Source organism: Schistocerca cancellata, chromosome 1 (assembly GCF_023864275.1).
Source record: "Schistocerca cancellata isolate TAMUIC-IGC-003103 chromosome 1, iqSchCanc2.1, whole genome shotgun sequence".
Lineage (NCBI taxonomy): Eukaryota > Metazoa > Arthropoda > Insecta > Orthoptera > Acrididae > Schistocerca > Schistocerca cancellata.
The window spans coordinates 1,117,751,685-1,117,773,998 of NC_064626.1; the positions used below are offsets into that span (position 1 = coordinate 1,117,751,685).

The following is a 22,314-nucleotide window of genomic DNA, read 5'->3' on the forward strand; positions in this document are numbered from 1 at the left end:
CTCATCAATGATAAATGGACAAGTGATCACCAGGGGGGGGGAAGACACTTTATGAAACATTATGTCCAGATAACAGGAGTTTAGAACATGCACACCTCCCATTCAAGGTAATAATACAGACAGTAATAAAATAGTATGACGAACACAAAATAAAAAGATTATCAGAATGGAAAAAGAAATAAGGAAACATATCTCAAACATATTCAGAGGTGTGTGCCAGAAATCATTCTTGACAAATCTAATCATAATCAACACCATTGACTTGGCTCACACACTGTATGAAATATTTTCTTCTAAGTTTCCACAAAGAAGTGGACATTGGACTGTCTACTGAAATTAAAGTGCTCAACAGGAAAGGACTCCGCTAGAGAAAAGGGGACAAGGTTGTTCTGTAATCTCCCACTCTGTAGCAGAGAAAACGCCTTGTCCATTCACCCTGGCATGCAAGTGCAGCAAGATTACAGGAGAACCTCTGCAGAGTTTTGAATGTAGAAAAGAACAGGCAACACTGATGATTTGACTCTTAATGTGAAGTATGCTGATAGTTCAGGTGGTGTAAGATTTTTTTCTGCAAAATAAAACAGTGCAGGTTTGAGTATTGGTTTTTAACCCAATTTTACTTTTAAAAGGGAGTTTAATAATGGGATGTGTACTGTGTACTTCCTCAAAATTAGAAATATTGATTAGACAGACATGTGGAGAAATTCTAGAGCAAAGCTGATACACAAACTGTGTGGCAACAAACAATTCTGGTATAAACAGGTACAAAGGTAAGTGGTATGCAGCTTCACTGAAGTTGATAAGAAGTAACAGAATATGATGGGTATGCTTTTTAAAAGTGTGTAGTGGAACTGGTAACAGTAATCATCTAGCTCAACAAGATCTAATTCAAATAATATAGCATGTATTTGCTAAAAAAAAAAGAAGAAACATTGTCCATGTAAATGATATTTACTTAAATCATGTGATTAGCTAATTTCAACAAGAAGTCATTTGAAGCACATGGGTGATATTACATAGTATATGCTGTAATTATCAAATTATTTTACAATCTCACAGGTCATATTGGTGACTGTGTTCTAAGCACAGACCAATATGAGCAGTGACATTCTAACACTTGTGATATGGCCCCTTTTCCAATATAATGATGGAATATGACATCTACTTTGTACATGTAAAAGTAAAATAATTTGATAATTGCAATGTAAATAATATAAATAATAAAACCACACGCATTTGAAAATGATTTATGGTCAGAATTAGTTAATTGCACGATTTAAGTAAAGGCTGTTTACATTACAGCCTACTATGGCCCATGTTTTCTTTAATTATGCATTTAGATGCTACGGATCCATACAGAAACAAAATTTTAATGTATCTGCTACAATAAATGACATTAAGAAAATTTTAAGGGGAAGCTCTGTCATTAGCTAATGATGAAATAGCACAGCAGGGCAAGAAGATGAATGTGCAATATGTAACACAAAGACAATGACAATCTTCCAGGAGCAGAGATATATGCTCACTTGGTAACATCAATAAAAATAAATAAATACAATGAAATATTACTTCCTGGCTATTGTCGTCACTCTAATCCTTCGCTGTCCACTTGAATGTTGGTACTGAGTTATCATCTGTATACATCCTCTGCCTCCCTGAGGAATGGGGGCTGCATGCTGGAAATGATTGCATTATTGAGAAAGAGAGAGAGGGAAAAAAAAAAGTTGTAAATTGCTATGCAGTTAGACATGATTTAAAAATATATTAAATAAACCAAACAGCTGTCACACCATGACATTAGCAAAGTTTTTACTACTGAAACACCAATTTCAAAATTATAAAGGGTGATGTAAAATTGACTACTAGTCTATCTTTGGAGACAGTGTGGTGCAATAGTTTCTTCTGTTACTGCCACCAGTAATGACAATGAACATAACCCAATTTCAGGCTTAACATTCAGTCATAATAGAGAAGTCAGTGTAACACAGTTGCATTCCGGCCCAAGATGCTGAAGGTTGCGGTCATGTGTGCATGAGATATGCTTGCTTGTGTGTATGAATGGTGTATGTCCCTCTTTTACTCATGAAGGTTGCAGCTGAAAGCTATATGTAAATGTCTTTTCATGGTGCCTGTCTAAAACTTAGCGTGTCTTCTTTAAGGGTATGTAACAATCTGTCTTTTCCTACACTGCTGATATTCCTACCTGGAGTTTCCATTATTTGACAGAAATATTATTTTATTTGAAATTATTTGTAACAGAACATTTTTTACACACTATATTAGGCATGTGGCCTAAACACAACAGCATGTCTCATTGATGTCTGGCACAAAGTGAAAAAAGGTAAGTGGTTTCTAATCAAACTTTTTTTGGATATTTCATAGAAATGGCCGTTGATCGTCAGACTGTCATGTGAAATATTCCACCGGATAAAGAGTTCATGGACACTAAAATCATCAAGCTAGTCATCCAGAGAGACGAGATGCAGAAAATTCAAAATGAATCTAATGTACCAGTAGAGGTGACTCTTACAAATTAGTTAAGACATTTGGTTGAAAGAGAGGTGTACAAGTTCAACAATGCGTGTCAAACTGCGAACCACTTAAGGTAAAAACTGGCTTAACAAGATGAGTTAAAAATAGATTTTAACTAAACAATTAAATGTTTAATAAGCATTTATATACATAGAATTGTTCTCTAATTAAAACCCATAAAAGTGTATGCCTCATTCATTTAGTGTAAAGCATTAGTTGACAAAACTTAACAGTAATTAGAGATTATGAAATTCAGCAAAATGGCTCAAATATTATGCATAAAAATTGAAAATTATCATAACATGCAAAGAACAATTGTTTTTTTCAAAATTGAAACTTCCTGGCAGATTAAAACTGTGTGCCCGACCGAGACTCGAACTCGGGACCTTTGCCTTTCGCGGGCAAGTGCTCTACCATCTGAGCTACCAAAGCACGACTCACGCCCGGTCTCACAGCTTTACTTCTGCCAGTATCTCGTCTCCTACCTTCCAAACTTTACAGAATTTCAAAATTACTAAATCACTTCCATGCAACAATGATAAAATAATGACATGTACCTGATTGACTACTTCATAGAACAGTGCAACAGCGGTATTTGGATTGAATGTACAAAATTTCCACTGACAAGTACCACCCAATCCAATCTCAGTGTCCGATACACTAGGACTTTTCATGTTCAAAGACACACATGGTCCAATGGCTCCAGAAACTGCAGAAAACAATAAAAATAGAAATTATAAAACTATGATACTGTTAATTCCTATATGGAACATAAAAATATGGTATGAGGAAAGACTTTTTCCCAGTCTACTTTTTCTTTTCACAACCTCTTTTGCACCTTATCAAAAGTCTTTAGTTGTCCTACTTTTGAAATACAGAAACACTTTATGAAGGGTGGCCAAAACCAAAGTACCTTGGTTGTTTATGAAATTAAGGCTTGCCCATGGGATTCACACAATGGTTTCACCATAAAATTTGCCTCACATGGCAAATAAAATTTTCAAAAAGAGACATTCAGCTAATGAGACACCATAAAGCTCTAAAATCCACCAACTTTGTCTTTCAAAAGCATACTGCCAGATACAGGCATACCCATACCAACTTTGTTTTCTCTGCCAAATACACTACTGGCCACTAAAATTGCAATACCATGAAGGATAACAAATAATGAAATTTTAGTAATAGTGTACAGTAGGAAAAAATGCATGACTACGCTTGTAGGTCATTTAGGATTATATTGGCTGTGCAATTTATTACAAAGAGTTTTCATCTCTGACAGCAACACTGGCTTTAACCCAGCTGGGTATTGAGTCAACCTGAGCTCAAGTGACAGAGCTGCTTCAACTATAGTCCATCAATCATTATGGCTGACGAGTGGTGGTGAGCCAGAATCTCGGCAAACCATGGCCAGATTTTTTCTGTGGGTGAGCTATGCAAAGAAACTTGCTGACCAAAGAACAGTCGAACACCTTTTGTATCAAGGTAGGTCAGGACATAATGGGCAACAAGGTCTTTTGTCATTTTGGTGAATGTTAATGTCATGGAGAAAGCTACAGTCACTGATCATTGATTCATATTTACTTTTGCCCTGGTTTATCCTTCTGCCCAAGGTAAACATACCTAGCAAGTCCAAGCAATGATTGGATGTACAAGATTGTTTCTATCCAGCATGCATTGTATTTTGAATGGATTAAACTGCTGTGCTGAACCACTGGATTTGTGAGAGCATAATAAGTGAGGCTACTGAAATTAGGAACAATGATGGCATTGTAAATAGAGACAGAGGGACATTATCTACAACAGTTGTAGTTGGAAACTCAAGAACATAATACAGAAAGGCGAGCAAATACAGTTCCTAATGCCATTCCAGCTGGGAAATGTTGTTATGATTCTATGAATTCTTTCTCACAGTATCACAAAGCACCATGACTTAACCAATCAAAATAAAAATGCAGTACATTTGTAGGAATCACTTAAAAAAACAGTTCAAAGCTCACCTTTCAGTTCACGAGAAGTTTTGATTTCCAGGGTACCATTGAATGCCATTTTAAATTCACCTTTCTGATCTTTTGCAAAAACTCTTTGAAATGTTTGCTTAAAAAGTGACGAGTTGAATGAGTCTCCCATTACCATGTGGCCTCTGTAATGGCACATTTCACATTATCAGAGTATCAGGAAACAAAAAAAATTAAATACAAGAAACTTGCAATGTAAAACTGTTCCATGACAAAGATTTATTTCTCATTAAATGCCTTTCAAAGCATCAAATAAATGCATCTTATGTGCAAAAGAGTTGATAAGAAATGGAACACTCAATTTATAATTAACAAAGATACACAGTATTCATCCAAATGGAAAAATAAGGCAATAGAAAAAACACACAGCTGGCAAGAATTAAATATAAAATCTACAAAAAATGAAATTACTATTATTTATAGACTGAAATGACTATTTCCTGCCCGATCTTGAGGTATTGCAAAAATTCTGATGGAATGAAATAATGATTTTAAGAGTGATCAGCACTTACCTCACCTTGAAACGTGAGTGAGTGAGTGAATGTGCACGTGTGTGTGTGTGTGTGTGTGTGTGTGTGTGTGTGTGTGTGTGTAGAACAACAAAATCTCAGAACAGCAAAGGCAGCCACCATTTTCTTTAAGGGACTTGGGGGGGAGGGAGGGGGGGGGGGGAGTTTGTCACCATCACCATTTAACACCTTAAAGATGCCTTGCAATTTCCATGAATCTCCCTTGAAAAAATATTCAGATGCAACAAGCTGATTTGTAGCATACAAGATACATAATAGCAAAGAGATTTAACTACACATTAAGCTGTCACTTTTTTATCAGAGGTTCATATACTCATGCGCGCGCACACACACACACACAAAACGCATGCACACACGCACATGCGCGCACCCACACACACATGCGCGCGCGCGGCTGCTTATTATACATATATTACATTACCCAAAGAGCATCTACTTTTAGTTTCTTATACAACTCCTGGACATGTATTGCATGTTACTTATGTAATAATTCAAGACTATTAATTCTAACTTCATATTTACAACTACTTTAAATATTTGTGAATCATGTCCAAGAGTTAAGTTATATGGAACAAACTTCAGGAAACGATAAGGAGCAAAGGAGGTCATATGGACATATAGCCACATATTCTTGATGTATATACAAAAAGGTATTTATTAATTCATGTCTATACAGTACAAACCAGTAAAAATAACATGTTGTGATGAGACCACTGTTAGACAAGATGCCCGAAGTGGGTCTCTAAGAATGAGCAAAAACAAATCAGCAGCAACTGGAGCAAAGATTCAAATGTGCCATCCTGCAACCAAATAGCATCAGAGGCAGCATGAATGCATTGTTCCAGTGTCTGTACATCTGGCATGGCCTCCACATACATGACATCTTTTATACAGGTAGAAATCTAAAGGGTTGGGGTCCAATGACCAGGGAGGCCATGTGACTGGACCACCTCATCCAATTTAGGCTGGGGTAGATGTCGTCAAGGTACTCCTGGATGAAAATGTGGAAGTGAGCTGGAGCATCATCATGGAATACCTACCAAAAGCACAAATGCCAGCAGGATCACTCACAGGAAATGCCTCACCTGTGAAGCATTGTAGAAGACTGAATGGTCCCACGATCCGGTCACAATAATCCCCACCCACACAGTGAGGCTGAACCAGTGTTGTTGATTCACTGCCATCACACCTCGGGGATACTCTGTAGCCCCCAAGGGGGCATTGTGTGGATGGTATATGATCACCCCTCTATAAGATAGCCTCATCTGCGAGTAAGACAGATCACAGAACTCCTAGCATTGTGGTAGCCTGTGAGGCTAACCAACAACAAACCCATCACCACAAAGACAAATTCGTAGGTAATAAGGCCTGATATGGACAGTGGCAATTATCAAGAAGAGTGCTCCACACTTACCTCACACTCATGGGCCATCTGCCTGGTGCTGGTATTTTACTTGAGTCATAAATTCCTCTCCTGTGACAACCTCTTAATATCAGAGTAGTACTTACAACCTATGTCCTCAATTATGTTCTGGATGTAGTCCAATCTCTGTCTTCCTCTACAGTTTTTACCTTCTACAACTCCCTCTAGTACAACAGAAGTTATGCCCTGATGTCTTAACATATATTCCTTTCCTCGCCGATTCTACAAAGAACCTCCTCATTCATTACTTTATCAGTCCACCTAATTTATAACATTCATCTGTAGCACCACATCTCAAATGCTTCGATTTGAATACCTACTTGCTCATAGGTTCTCATGTAAATCCAGAACTAACAACAAGTAAGAATAGTAGTAACAGTGAAGTTGCATGCACAGAAGAATAATTAATTTTGTGTGTGGGGGTTGCCAGTCACTTTTCCTGGGACATATAATGATGCAGGTAATTTTTATTGTGACTATTTGGGTTATTAATGATATTGTAATCATCATTAGCATTACAATTTGAAATTTAACTTGGTCTTCTAAGTTGAGTGACAAGCACTTCTTGTTTAGAAGCTTTACTGACTGCATCCAAGAATGCTCAAACTGATACAACAGTCACACTTGCTAGTGGAGATGACAATGCTTCTTCACATTTATTGCTACACGACAGCTGATTTTTTACCAGGCAATTCAGATAACTTATTAGAAGCAAGGATGTTGAAAGTGGAGGGCAAGAATTTTGTGGTGACCTAAGCAGTGACAGGAAACAGAAATACAAAGCCTGCCCTGAAGATTGGAAGAAAAACACCAACAAAACTCTGAGAATGTTTGGACAAGTGTATATTGGATATAAAAGAAGTCATAGTGGCAAAATTACTCATAATAGTCCAAGAGAAGCAAGAAAATTAGGTCTGATGTGTACTTTCAAGATGTGTCAGAAATCCGTTTAAAGGAAGTGTCATCAAATTTCTGCACAGGTGACAAGCAGGCAATTTTTAACACTTTCTGGGAAACGATGTTATGGGATCACAGAAATATTTATGTAATGAATCTTGTGGACATAACTCCAAACAAACATCCATGGAAGATGGAAGATCACAGGCGAATCCAGGAGAAAAAGCACACTAGTTTATTACCTGTGAAATGATACGGGAAAACACCAAGCATGTAAAAAAAACTTGCTTCCCAATACTCTTGGCATTAAAGAATGGACAGTGAGATATTGGCTGGATAATTCCACACATGGGATGAACCCTGATTCAGAATCGTCATTTTCCAAAATAAAACAAAGAAGAAAGATGAGGAAAAACTTCGTAAAAGAATTCCTGGACTGTCTTGCGAAACTGCCATCACATTACTGCAAGAACTCCTCCTCCAAACTGTATCTTGAGCCTATCGCACAAAGTAAACAACAGCTGTATGAACTTAACACCGAGAAGTGTAGTAAGGAACAGGTTTCACCATTAAGTCGAGTCAGCTTTAACTTGATTTTCGAAGAGGATTACTTTAGCTTATTTTCCCCCAAGAAAGACCAGTGTGATTTGAGTTGTAGTTACAGGCTCGTAAACTTGAGTGAAGACATGTGGAAGTAGTACATAAAACAGAAAGAGCAGGCAAGGTTGCAGAAATCTAGATAAGAAATATGCCCAGCGGAAGCTCTGCACTCTCTTCATCATGGACTTACAAGCCGTGAAAGTAGCGCCACTTTTATAGGCAAGCACTTATTACACAACAAAATTGGCTGTCCATAACTTTACAATGTATAATTTAGAACGGCATGATGCATTGTGTTACTGATTTGATGAAACACAATGTGAATCGGCTGCATCCCGTTTTGTCTCATGTATCATGTACACACTGTCCAAAACAGTTAAGGATAAACCTGTACCAGTCATTTTGTATTTTGATGGCTGCTCATATCACAATAGAAATGTGATATTATAAAACACTCTTTTATGATTAGTAACTGATTCAGGATTACTGATCACGCAAAAATTTCTGGAGAAAGGTCATACTCAGATGAAATGTGGCTCAGTTCCCACTTCCATCGAGTTACACTTCCTAGTCAATATGCCTTGGTATCAAAAGAGGAGAGAAGAAAGCCATGACTTAACTAAATTTATTATCTAGATTACTCATTTTTCACTAACTATGCAGAGAAAAGTTTGTGACTGTATGACTCAAATTAGTGCTGGAGGAGCTGCAAAGAATGAGCCAACAGTTATGGACCTGACAGCGATACAGTACCATCCAAACAGCATTGTTTACTACAAGTTCAGTTTCAATGAAATGTGGCAAGAAATAGCAAGATGTACGAGAAAAACTTCTGGAAGAGTTTGCCTCCCGAAATTGTACAAAGGAGGACTGAAAATCAAGAAAACCATATGAGATCATTTACAACAACTTAAAGCCATTGTTCCTAAGGATTGTCATTGCTATTATGACAACACTCCTTACAAATGATCATCATCTTGGATGTTATTTTTTCAGGAGTGAAGTGCGGTGTCATTCTTTGTTCAGCAGGTTTTTCTTGAAGACATCTACAGACATTATTAGACATATGTGAACCGTATGTATATTTGGAGATGTTTCCGTGAAGTCTTTCAATAAAGTCTTTCCAAAATGATTATGTTACTGTTTTTTCAGAACCAAAAACATCATAAAAGTGGTAAGTTGTACAAGAGATTGACAAACAAATATGGCGTAAATAACATTTCGCTTTCATAAATAATGAGACAATTCTCCTTCTTCTTCTTCTTCTTCTTCTTTTCCTTCAGCGTTTGCCCCATGTGCCTGCGTGGTTCGCTACTTGGGTCCGTTGTCTCCATTTCGCTCTATCACGGGCTGCATCTGGGTGGATGTTCATGCATTTAAGATCTTTATGAATTGTATCAGCCCAATGTTGCTTAGGTCATCCTTTGGGTCTACTGCCGACTACTTCAAGTGTGTAACCTACCTTGGCAATAGAGTCATCCCCATAAAACATGCCCAAACCACCAAAGACGACTCTCAAGCATCTTGTCTTGGATTGGTGCACCAAACTGTTTCATAATGCTTTCATTAGAAATGTGATCTAACTTAGTGAGGCCCGCTGTCCACCTAAGCATCTTCGTTTCCATTACACTTAGGTGGTGGTCTGTCTCAACTGTAGTTGGCCAGCACTCACAACCATACAAGGCGACTGGTCGGATGACAGTGCAAAAGATTTTTTATTTTAAATTATCTTTCATCCTGCAGCCGCAAGTGACTCCGGTTGTTGTTCACCACTTCATTCAGGCTGCTTGAGTTCTGGTGTAGACCTTTTCGATGAGTCGGCTGTTAACAGAGGTCATGGAACCAAGGTACTTAAAATTACACACACAAGTCAGATCTTCACCATTAATCGTGATGGTTCCCATTTCATGTCTGTTTGATGTCATGTACTCGGTTTTCTTCAAATTAAGGCACAAACCGTATTGCACCAACAGGCTTTCTCATGATGTTTCTCGACTAAGAGTCTTGCAGCATGAATCGCATCAGTTGTGCCGCAGTTCTTCACAAATCCAGCTTGGTTTCTGGGAACCTGTGTGATCTCACAGATCCTTTAGTCCAGAACATTATCAAAGATTATCATGACATGGCAGAGAAGTAAAATCGAACGGTAGTTGGTGCACTCAGCGGGATTTCCCTCCTCCTTAAAGATTGGCATGGTGACGCTCTTCAGCCAATCAGTTCATATTTGCCCCTCGTCAATGATCTTACTGAAGAGTTCCACTAACCATTCAGCTGCCTTCCAATGATGGGAACACCATAACTCTGCTGGAAGGTCATCTGGGCCACTGGCTTTTCCAGGCTTCGTTTTCACCAAGACAATTCTGCATATCTGCTATAATTAAGCTTCCTAAAGAGTATTTTCTTTGTTTCACTTTTTGTTATGATCTGGAATATCATTGTAGTGCAACGATGCTAATTTTGTGTCCTTATGAAATGCATAAGATATTCTAGACAGTTTTTTATCTCTCATGGAAAATTTGTGTTTTGCTACTCATGCAGTATTGTTTCTCGGTGATCCCTACACAAGATACACAAAGGTTGTAAGAGAATTTCCACACAATCTTCCTTGAATAAAGGTTCCGTAAATTTACCCAACAGGATATGAGAGACTAAGACTGCCTTTTCTCCAAAGATACCTATTTTAGCACTCTTAATTTGAGTTGCAGTCTGACACAGTTTTGGCTTGTCAAATAAATCAACATAGCATACACTGACGATACAAAGATGATGACCATTTTTTAACAGTGTGCTTGTCCATCTTTGGAATGCAGTACAACAGTGACTCTGCATGGCATGAATTAGAGAAGACCTTGGTAGTTTTCTGGTGATATGTGGCAACAGATGTTTGCAGACAGTTCACACAATTATTGTAAACTAGTGGCTGGTGGTTTGTGGGCATGGAGCTGGCACCCAACAGCATCACAGATATGTTCCATTGGGTTCTTGTCTGGCAAATATGTTGGACAAGACATCAATTCACTACCATGCTCCTGAAACTTCTGTAGCATTATTATGGCCTTGTGACACAGGCATTTATCCTGCTGGAAGGTGCCATCAGCATTGGGGAAGGCATCAAACAAGAAGGGGTGCAGGAAGTCTGCAATAATGATTACATGTTGCACAGCTGTCACGATGCCTTCAAGTACTGCCGCAGGTCCCATGGAGGACAAGTTGAATGTCCTCGATAGCATAATAATGCACCCATCAGCCTGCATCCCTGGCACAGTGCACATTTCAACAACCATTCACCTGCAGGATGGCATATATAGACATCGCCATCATCCTGGTGTAACAAGAAATGTTTGTCAGCCAATCAGACAACACATTTCCATAATATATGATCCAATGACAGAGTAGCTGTGCCATGGATCTGGGTTGTTAGCTGCAGAGCCCCATTTTCATCAGTGTGCATTGAACAGCGTGCTCTGTAATACTTTCTCCTGCACCAGCACTGTATTCTGTCACCAGATCTGCCATCCTGCTTTACAGAGTGGGTAAGCCTCTGAAATCCAGAGGGACTTCCAACACCTTGTCTACTCATTATTTTGCCACCCTTCAACCACTTTCCATAGATGGTCGCGACAGTAGCACACGAAAAGCCAACCCGATTCACCACTTCAAAGATGCTCTTTCACAGGTGCCAGGCCGTAACAACCTGTCTTTTGTCCAAGTCACTTATATCAGTGGATTTTCCTATGCGCAGCCTGTATCATCGACAACATGATTCTCAGTTTGACTCTGCTCCACTTATGGTAATTTCCTTACTATGTGACATGCACACTATGCCATCAGATAACACTGAACTTCACAAGGAGCAGTTGTTATAATGTTTTAACTCATCAGCATATATTCAACAAAATATTACAACTTCATTTCAGTAAAGGTAGGTAATTCAAGATTTTATGCAATTCCAATTCACAGCATTTCTCAAACAGTTACTATTAGTTTCTGCAACAGATATCTGCACATGACAATTACTGTCAAAACTTACCTTCCTTTCTCAGTTCTTATCAAAGTCTCTTCTTAATACTCAGCTTTGATTTTTAGTTACCGTATTCTGTCTCAAATGGCAAATACTGAACTGTACTGGCTAAACTTACATAAAACACATTTGTTTTAAAAAAAATGTTTATCTAAGAAGCAAATAAAATGCAAGTGATAGAATTTTTTCGCAATCATTATTATAAATGTTGAAAAGTCTTAAAAGAAATGGTAATTTTTGCCACAACATACATACCCTGTGGAATTGCAACACTGTTTCATTTCTAATAAACCAGTTTGGTCCAGAGCACAAGAATAAATATCAATTGCATGCCCATTTATTGCCGCTCGACCAGCAAGCCCTTCATAATGTTTGATTGCCTTTTTCATATATTTTGCATTATCTTTCTGGATATCGTGATGAGACCTAATAGGTTGCCGAAGATCATCATTCACAACTTGACCAGGACCTTGGGAGCAAGGTCCACCAACAAAAAGCATTATCCTCCCTCCTGTGTTTGGGTAAGTGCACTGAGAAAAAAATAAACAGACTGTCAAACACACTGCCACACACCAACAAAACACTCAAGCCAATAACTAGAGGGTGTTTTTATTTTACTGATTTGAGAGCACACGTAAAAAAAAAGAAATGTTTCAATACGAAAAATGGGAGGGGGAGGGAAGTTGGTGGGACAAGGATGCAGGTACAGAACAAGACGGAAAAGGAGAGTGGGAAATTTGCAATGGCAGTGCAACACTACATTAAATGACGAGCTCATCAGATTGCCAACATAACTGAAATATTTTCAAAATATTTTCTGCTGGTTTGGTATATAAAATTGAGAAATGACACATTGTAGGTCACCATAACCAACTGTGAATTAGTTATAACGTGACTAATGCTAATAATAGTCTATGCTTTCTAAGAAGATACATTTCTCATCTGTACTTCCTTGTATTTTTTTGAAACTTGTACTACAGATACCAGACAATAATCTCCAACTGAAAACAATCACACAATAAATACATACATTCTGACAACAGCCTTTGGTAATCATGTCATTTCTCAGATATTTTGGTTTAACCAAAGCAAGTTTTGTGATACAAGTCTTTCTTCAATACAAATATTTTATCCACCTTGAAAATAACAGCATTGCCAGTGGACAACACACTGCCTCTAGATCATCAAACTGTAAGGATCAAGATTCAAGTCCCAACATAAACTATAATTATGATCCTCTAGGATGACTCGCTTGGCTGTGCACCCCTCTGCAAATTAAAGTATTTCTGAATATTGTTCCCTGGCCGTAATGCCAAGTCACCTGTGGATGCCATCACTGACACAACTTTCATTTTCTTCCAGCCAAAGATACACTCACAACATTAACAAAAACTTGTTATTCTTCATGCATAAGGAAGCAGTATTGTTCCAACTCCACTGTAACTGAGAAATACACTGATAGAAAAAAAATTACAACACCAAGTTGTGCAATACATGTAGAAGTTGGTAATCAGGTTTGCTTTAAACACTCGCTGTAACAGTTGGTGCATTAGTTACCCTTGAGACTCGATGTGGTGAATTGACGTCAGTCAAGAATACCTTTAAGGCAACAAATACACCATTATCAACACCTCACATAGACTGAACAAGGTCGTGTAATAGGGCTACAACAAGCTGGATGTTCCTTCTGCAATACTGCAGAAAGACATGGCAGGAATGTGACCACTGTACACAATTGCTGGCAGTGGTGACCACGAGAATTTATGGTCACAAGAAGACAGGGCTCCGGACGGCCACATGGCACTACCAGGAGGGAAGACCATCAAGTTCAGCATGTGGCTTTGGTGCACCATAAATGCATCTGCAGCAGCAATTTGAGCAGTAGTTGGCAACACAGTGACACAATTAACTGTTACAAATTGGTTACTTCAAGGACAGCTCTAAACCAGATGTCCTTTAGCCATTTCACTGACCCCAAACCACCATCATTTGTGACTTCAGTTGTGTCAAGTAGGAGCTCATTGGAGGGCAGCATGGAGATCTGTTGTGTTTTCCCACCAAAGCTGGTTCTGCCTCAGTGCCAATGATGGCAGTGTGCTAGTTAAGAGGAGGTCTGTTAAGGACCTGCAACCAACCTGTTTGCATGCTGCACACACTGGTCCTATAGTGGAGTTATTGTCTGAGGTGGATTTAGTAAGACAGCAGGAGCATTCTTGTAGTTATCCCAAGCACCCTGACTGCAAATCCGTACATCAGTCTGGTGATTCAACCTGTTGTGCTGCCATTCATGAACAGACATTTGCAATGGCTTACCTTGCACTTACATTAACCTGCAATCTTGCAATGTTAATCACTTAAATATGTTACCTAGACAACTGCAGTCATGTAAGTGTGAGTTGTGTTTGCACGAGTGTATATGTGTGTTTTTTGTCGTCTAATTTTGACAAAGGCCTTACTGGCCAAAAGCTATGTTAGTGACAGTCTTTTGTTGTGTCTATCTGTGACTCAGCATCTCTGCTATATGGTGAGTACCAACTTTCCTTTTCACAACATAGTTATAGTTATTGTGGTGTTATAGCCAGACACCACACTTGCTAGGTGGTAGCTTTTAAATCGGCCGCGGTCCGCTAGTATACGACGGACCCGCGTGTCGCCACTATCAGTGATTGCAGACCAAGCGCCGTCACACAGCAGGTCTAGTGAGACGTACTAGCACTTGCCCCAGTTGTACAGCCGACTTGCTAGCGAAGCTACATTGACAAATAAGCTCTCATTTGCCGAGACGATAGTTAGCATAGCCTTCAGCTACGTCATTTGCTACGACCTAGCAAGGCGCCATAGCATTTGATAATTAATATTGTGAAGCCTGTACAGTAACAAAAGCTATGTTCTACAATTGTGGATTAAAGTTAAGTATTCTACCAGTTACTCTTGTTCTGCTAGTCTTATTTCTCTGACCTGTTCCAGACCTCACGACCGCCTGCGTGAGCTTAATCGCATGCCTTTCGGCTTCCTCCAAACTCCGTGAATTGGCTCACCTGCCAATTCACAACAGTTACATTCCATCCTGGATTTTCCACTGTTTGATTTTTACCTAGACAAATGTATTTCCAAAATTTCATTACTCTACATCAATTATTTTTTGGCTGTGATTTTTTTCCATCAGTGTATTTTACCTTTGGCAGCGCAGGACAGTAAGCAAAAACACAACCACTGTACAGAAGTTAAACGAAATAAATGGCTTCATCCATGACAACTTTTTACATGTCAATCAAAATTAAATTTCAGAATAAATGTTTTTGAACTTTGTAAATGATTATTTATAAAGAACACACAAGAGACTATACTAGAAAAAAATATCAAAGAAGCACAAGTAACTGAAACGCAAAGAGGCAGAGGAAGGAGATGTGCCTTAGTTTTCGATGGTTTGAACCAAGATTAAAGCAAGCAGAAAGCTCAGTAACATAGTGGAACCCTCCAACATGAAAGTTATTCACAGTTGCAAAATTAAAGCAACATTTTAAATATTATTATTATTTCTTTCTTTTCTCAGACGTTATGTCTGGTCAAAAATGGAAAGCGATGTGACCTTGATCAAGCGTGACTGCCTTTTAACTGTCCAGTATATGTTATACTGCATTTAGGAACTTTCGGGTAATTGAACATGTATCAATAATTAAGGATTTCTGTAGTTGTATATATAAGTTTGCATGTACCTGTATTGCATTGATGTACTGGTGGATATTGTGTGGTATGACTCCTGTAGTTGATAGTATAATTGTTATAATGTCAACTTTATCCTGATGCCACATGTCCTTGACTTCCTCAGCCAGTTGGATGTATTTTTCAATTTTTTTCTCCTGTTTTCTTTTGTATATTTGTTGTATTGGGTTTTATTATTATTATTATTATTATTATTATTATTTCTTTTTTTCTTTCTTTCTATTATTATTATTATTATTATTATTATTATTATTATTATTACTATTATCATTATTATAGAGGTTGATTCAGAAAGGTAAACTGAACGTCAAATGGCCACATCCACAAAATCTTAACCGAATCTGAATAAATTACAAATCATCAAAATCTGTGTCAGTATCCTAAAACTCAGTCATGAAATTTATTTGCAAATTGCAAAAATGGCACCACCACAGCTATACAGTTTACAGGGAGCAAATGAAAATTTATGTCAGACTGGAACTCAAACCCTTATTTCCCACTTTATGGAAGTGGTCATCACAATTGCTTCAGCTATCTGAGTGCAATTAACAGACAGACCCTAACTTCCACATGTTCCAGTGTCTGCTTCCCACAGTGCTCACACAATGATGTGATTCCCATACAGGGAGAGGATTATTTGATTTTCTCATCAGACTGCCTTGGCTTTCACAAGAAGTACAGTAGTTCAGGGATGGTATTTGATAGAGTCTGTAAATTTGGTGCTAGGTCCCTTCAGAAATCCATGCAAGTTCGAAAGAACAGACACTGCATCAAACTTTACAGGTTCTGCACTTATGTATTTCATGCCAAACTCATGGCAATCTGATGAGAAACTTAAATAAGCCTTCCCTATCCAGGAATCACAATGTCCTGTGAGCACTACGAGAAGTATTTGCCACTGGGACATATGGAAGTTTGGGTCTGTCTACGAAGTGTGCTCAGGTAGCTGAAACGATTACAGAGACCGCTCATGTAAAAAGGAAAATCCGGGTTCGAATCCTGACCCAGCACAAATTTTCATTTGTTCCCAGTAAATTGTATACCTGTGGTGGTACCGCATTTGCAATTTGCAAAAATATTTCATGATTTAATATGGATGTCAATCGTCAGAAGTGTCTGTTTCTTTGGAGATGCATATATGACCAAATAAACATTGCATCGAACTTTACAAACACTGCACTAAAATTCAAAAACCACTGCTAGACTTCTTTCAGTCCCTAAAACAACTGTGAAGTTTCAATCATTAAAGCACTCATGAGTTCCAATTGTGAGGAAGAACACTAGAATCGTGTGCAAGAATTTTTGCATTCATATATTCAGTACAACCACTGAATAGGTAACAAGGGGAAACCACACTTGGCATGCCTGCCCTGGGCACAGAAGAATCACAGTATCACACAGTCATTTTTTTCTCATGGTATGTGACATTCTTCACTGTCTGTAGGTTGAATTCATCCACAGTCTTGATTTTAAGTGACCGACCACACCAACTGTGTTTTTATTTCAAGACATATGCTGACTTATATGAGGTTCACTCCAAAAGAAATGCACAACTTTTTTAAAACATTTTTACAACATGTTGATACATTCTTGAGAGACAAAATGCCATTTTTTCATACAATCTCAGTCACTTTCAACTACGCTACCATGGAATTAAGGGCTTTCTACATGCCTGGTAGAAGTCAGGACTAACATGTTTAAGACACCATTTGGCAGCATTCACAAGGAGGTCACTATTTTCAAATATCATTCTGTGAAAGGATTCCTTCAATTCACCAAAAGAGGTGGCAATCATATAGTGTCAGATCAGGGCTGTAGGGTGGATGATCCAATCTTGTCCATTCTCAGAACCCACCTGGCACATACCTTTTCAAATTCTAACTGCGTCAATATTCTGCACACACTCACTTCTTCTACTCCTACTTACATGGACAGTCCCTTCACTGTTATGCATTTGTCAGCCAAAATCAGATTGTGATTATGCTGCATACTGTGTGTGCTTTGTTGGTGCTGCACATTTTAGCAATTTTGATCAAGATAAACTCACACTGCAGTGTTGTTCTTCAGCATGACAGTGTAGAAGAGTGTACCGAATCAGCTGAGTGAAAAATCTGTGCAATGTGCACATTTATTTATACGTAAAAGCAGACTTAGGTATTTTTCTTTGTTCTGTAATTTCATTGTACAATTACATGAGAAATAGGTCATTCTGAGAATTTTCAGATGTTTACAAAACTATATTTTTGTAAGTTACCAATACGAGTGTTCACTGCATTATAAAATATTGCATTAGCCAAAATATAGTACCACTGTGAATGCTGTTCACAGGACGAGTTGGTTGACATTCACAAGCAGCTGTAAATCGCTCTGACTACTTTCAAACTATTGGCAACTGCTGAAAATCAGTGTGTTGGAAGAGCTCTCAGGAGTCATGCACCTGTGATACCAGTACCAGATGACCTCAGGTACTATTCCTCTCCTGTGGATCCTGCCCCCTCTGCAGAAAGCACAGATTCTGTCATTACTTGTCCACTTCACTGCTAGTGGCAATGGTAGATCTAGGCATCCTGTACTGGGTGGACGGGGACCATGGAGAACACAGGGTGTTGTACTTAACCCCCTAACCAACAAGTCTGAGGTGCTGTCTTTGACTGAAACTGAGCCAGTGGGACTCACTTCACCTTCTTTGGGGAAACCTGTTTTGTACAGTGTCAGGAGAAGGTAAAAACAAAAGGGTAGAGGTCTCTTAATCGTCAGCAGTTTAAACATATGACAAATGATGGTACCCCTTAGGAAAATGGCATCAAGGGGCAGGAAAGGACACCTGGTGCATTCAGTGTGTATGCCTGGGGGCCACATTCAACATGTTGAAGAGACTATTCCAGCAGCCACTGAGGGAACAGGGTGCAACCAACTGCCAACTGTAGCACTCATTGGAACAAATAATGCCTGTCATCTTGGCTCTGAGATCATGTTTGAGGTCATTCCAGTGACTGACAATGAAGGTTGAGAAGACCAGCCATGTGCATGGAGTTTTAACGAAGCCCACAATTTGCAGCATTCTCCCCAGAACTGATCATGGCCCTTTGGTTCTGAATCGAGTAGGAGGACTGAACCAGAAACTTCGAAGATTCTGTGACAACCTAGGCTGCAATTCCTGGACTTGCACCATAGGATTGAGAACTGTAGGGTCCCCCTAAATGGGTCAGGTGTACACTACACATCAGAGGCTGCTACTAAGGTAGCTGAGTGTTTGGAGAGTGTACACAAGGTATTTCTTTTAGATTAAGTGACTCTCCAGCCAATCCAGATAACAATAGCTGTAGGAAATCTAGAAATATCAGTGCACAATCAAAAGGAGTGCCTTCCATAGGTGAGAGTATTAAAATCTTAATGGTAAACTTCCTAACCATTTGCAACAAAGTGGCACAGCTTGAAGCACTCATGAAAACCAGTAAAGCTTACATAATACTAGGTACAGAAAGCAGGTTGAAATCTGAAATTAATAACAGTGAGATTTTTGGGGAAAAATTTAAGTGTATAACAAAAGGATTGGCATATCGGAAATGGAAGTGGTGTATTTGTTGCAGTAGACAAGAAACTCAAATCCACAAAGACAGGAATTGGAAGCTGGATGTGAGATTGTTTGGGAAAGACTCAGTATCAGGGGTGGGTATAAAATGATAATTGGATCCTTCTATTCTCCACCAGACTCATCTCCTGATGTAACCAAAAACTTTAGTGAAAACCTCAGCTCAGTTGTACGTGAGTTCCCCACTCATACTGTAATCATTGGTGGAGATGAGTTACTCATCCAACAGTTAATTGGGAAAGTTACAGTTTTGTTAGTGGCTAGCCTGATACGACACCCTGTGAAACAGTACTAAATGCCTTCTCTGAAAACTACCTGGACACATAGTTAGGAAACCCCTCACGATAGAAATATAGTGGATCTAATGGCAACAAATAGAACTGCACTCTTTGAAGATGTCCACACTGAAACTAGTATCAGTGACCATGACGTGGCTGTGGAAACAATGATTACCAATATGCATGGGACAACTAAAACAAGAAGGAAGATATGTATGTTTAGGAAATTAGATAAAAAATAAGTGGTGTCATATCTCAACAAGGAACTTGAAACTTTCAGCACAGGGCAGGAGCACCTAGAGGAACTCTGGCTCAAGTATAAAAGAATAACTGACCATGCACTGGATAGATATGTACACACACAACTGTTCATTATGAGAAGGAACCTCCTTGGTACACAGTCACTGTAAAGAAACATCTAAAAAGCCGAGATTACTGCACAATAGGTGTAAAACGAAGTATAGGATTATAGATAGAATGACGCTGAATGAAACTTGTATGGCTGACAAGCGAGCAATGCATGATGTCTTGAATAACTACCATAGCAGAATATTGTCAAGTAATCTTTCATTGACCACAAAGAAATTCGGGTCGTATGTACAGGCTGTTAGTGGCACCAAAGTTAGTGTACAGTCCTTGTGAATGAGACATAAACTGAAATTGAGGGTAGCAAAGCAAGAGCTGAAATGCTTAACTCTGTTTTCAAATGTTCCTTTACAAAGGCAAACCCCAGGAGAGCACCTCCAATTTAATCCATGTACCACTGAGCTGATGAATGAATTAAGTATTAATATCAGTGGTGTTGAGAAGCAGCTGTAATCATTAAAACTGAACAAAGCTCCAGGGCCCAATGGAATCCCTGTCAGTTTCTATATTGAATTTGTTGGCTGAGTTACCCCTCTTCTACCTATAATCTATCATAGATCCCTTGAACAAAAAACCTTGCACAGTTCTTGGAAAAAGGCACAGGTCACACCCATCTACAAGAAGGGTAGTAGAAGAGATCCACAAAACTACTGTTCAATATCCCTGACATTAGTTTGCTGTATAATCTTAGAACATACTCTGAGCTTAAACATAATGAGTTGTCTTGAATAGAATTACCTCCTCAATGTCAACCAGCAAAGATAATTACCTCCTCAATGCCAACCAGCAAGGATTTCAAAAATATCGATCATGTGAAACTCAACTCTCACTTTTCTCACATGACATACTGAAACCTTTAGATCGTGGCAATCGGGTAGATGCAGTATTTCTTGATTTCTGAAAACCATTTGACTCGGTACCCCACCTATGCTTATTGTCAAAAGTATGATCATATACAGTATCAAGTAAAATTTGTGACTAGATTGAGGACTTTTTGGTAGAGGATGTGGCATTTTATCTTGGATGGAGAGTCATCGTCAGATGTACAAGTAACTTCGGGTGCGCCCCAGGGGAGTGTGTGGAACCCATGCTGCTGTTGTTATATATTAATGACATTGTAGACAATATTAATAGTAAAATCAGGCTTTTTGCAGGCAATACAGTTACCTGTAATAAAGTAATATCTGAAAGAAGCTGCATAAATATTCAGTCAGATCTTGATAAGATTTCAAAGTGGTGCAGAGACTGGAAACTTGCTTTAAATGTTCACAAATGTACAATTTTTCACTTCAAAAAACAAAAAAAATGTACTATCCTATGTCCATAATATCAGTGAGTCACAGTTGGAATTAGCCAATTCTACCTGGGTGTAACATTTTACAGGGATATGAAATCGAATGATCATATAGGTTCAGTTGTGGGCAAAGCAGGTGGTATACTTTGGTTTATCGGGAGAATACTCGGGAAGTGCAATCAATCTGCAAAGAAGATTGCATACAAATCACTGATGCGACCATTTCTAGAATATTGCTCAAGTGTGTGGAACCCATACCAGATAGGACTAACAGGGGATATTGAAAGTATACAGACAATGACAGCACGTATGGTCACAGGTTTGTTTAATCCATGGGAAAGTGTCAAGAGATACTGAAGAAATTGGACTTGAAGACTCTTGACAATAGATGTAAACTATCCCAAGAAAGCCCGTTAACAAAGTTTCAGGAACCACCTTTAAATGACGACTCTACGAATATACTACAATTCTCTCACAGAGGGACCATGAGGATAAGATCAGCATAATTAGTGCATTCAAACACTCATTCTTCCTGCACTCCATATGTAAGTGGAACAGGAAGAAACCCTAATAACTGGTGCAGTGGGATGTACCATCTGCCATGCACCTCACGGTGGTTTGCAGGGTATATAGATATAGATGCAGACACACTGTCTGGAGTCTGAATAGTGCTACTGTATGAGAGGTCCTGTGTACTGGCATGTCCATTTCCACCAGATAACCTGCTTCCTCAATTATTAACTATACAACGTAAACCCCGTACACCTTCTTCAATCTCCTGTGAATATTTCTCACTGCTTGTTCTCACAACACAGGAATTTCATAATAGGACATTCGTTCAGACAAACATCAAGTGCAGCAGCCATCTTATTGCAATGGGCTGAATTAAACTTGAATACAGGTGAGAATAACGTTTCTACAACCTCCAAGAATAACAAAGATGCTACTAAATACGGATTTTGGGGAAAAAATGTGCATTTCTTTTTGAGTGACAGTGCGGTTGGCATCCTGCGAATGTCTATGTTTAATGTGTAACTGCTGGA

General features: G+C 38.7%; 1 protein-coding gene across 6 annotated transcripts in view; it reads right to left on the reverse strand.

The window, feature by feature from the left end:
* The window catches only part of LOC126092230 (protein transport protein Sec23A), a 98,793-nt gene that overhangs the window by 37,863 nt on the left and 38,616 nt on the right, over window positions 1-22,314 (reverse strand). For all 6 annotated transcript variants that reach the window (XM_049907765.1, XM_049907749.1, XM_049907742.1 and 3 more), the window contains 4 exons: window positions 12,274-12,548; window positions 4,530-4,672; window positions 3,090-3,241; window positions 1,570-1,676 (listed from right to left, as the gene is read on the reverse strand). In XM_049907765.1, the coding sequence (XP_049763722.1) occupies window positions 1,570-1,676; window positions 3,090-3,241; window positions 4,530-4,672; window positions 12,274-12,548 (677 nt within the window). The remainder of the gene's footprint in view (window positions 1-1,569; window positions 1,677-3,089; window positions 3,242-4,529; window positions 4,673-12,273; window positions 12,549-22,314) is intronic.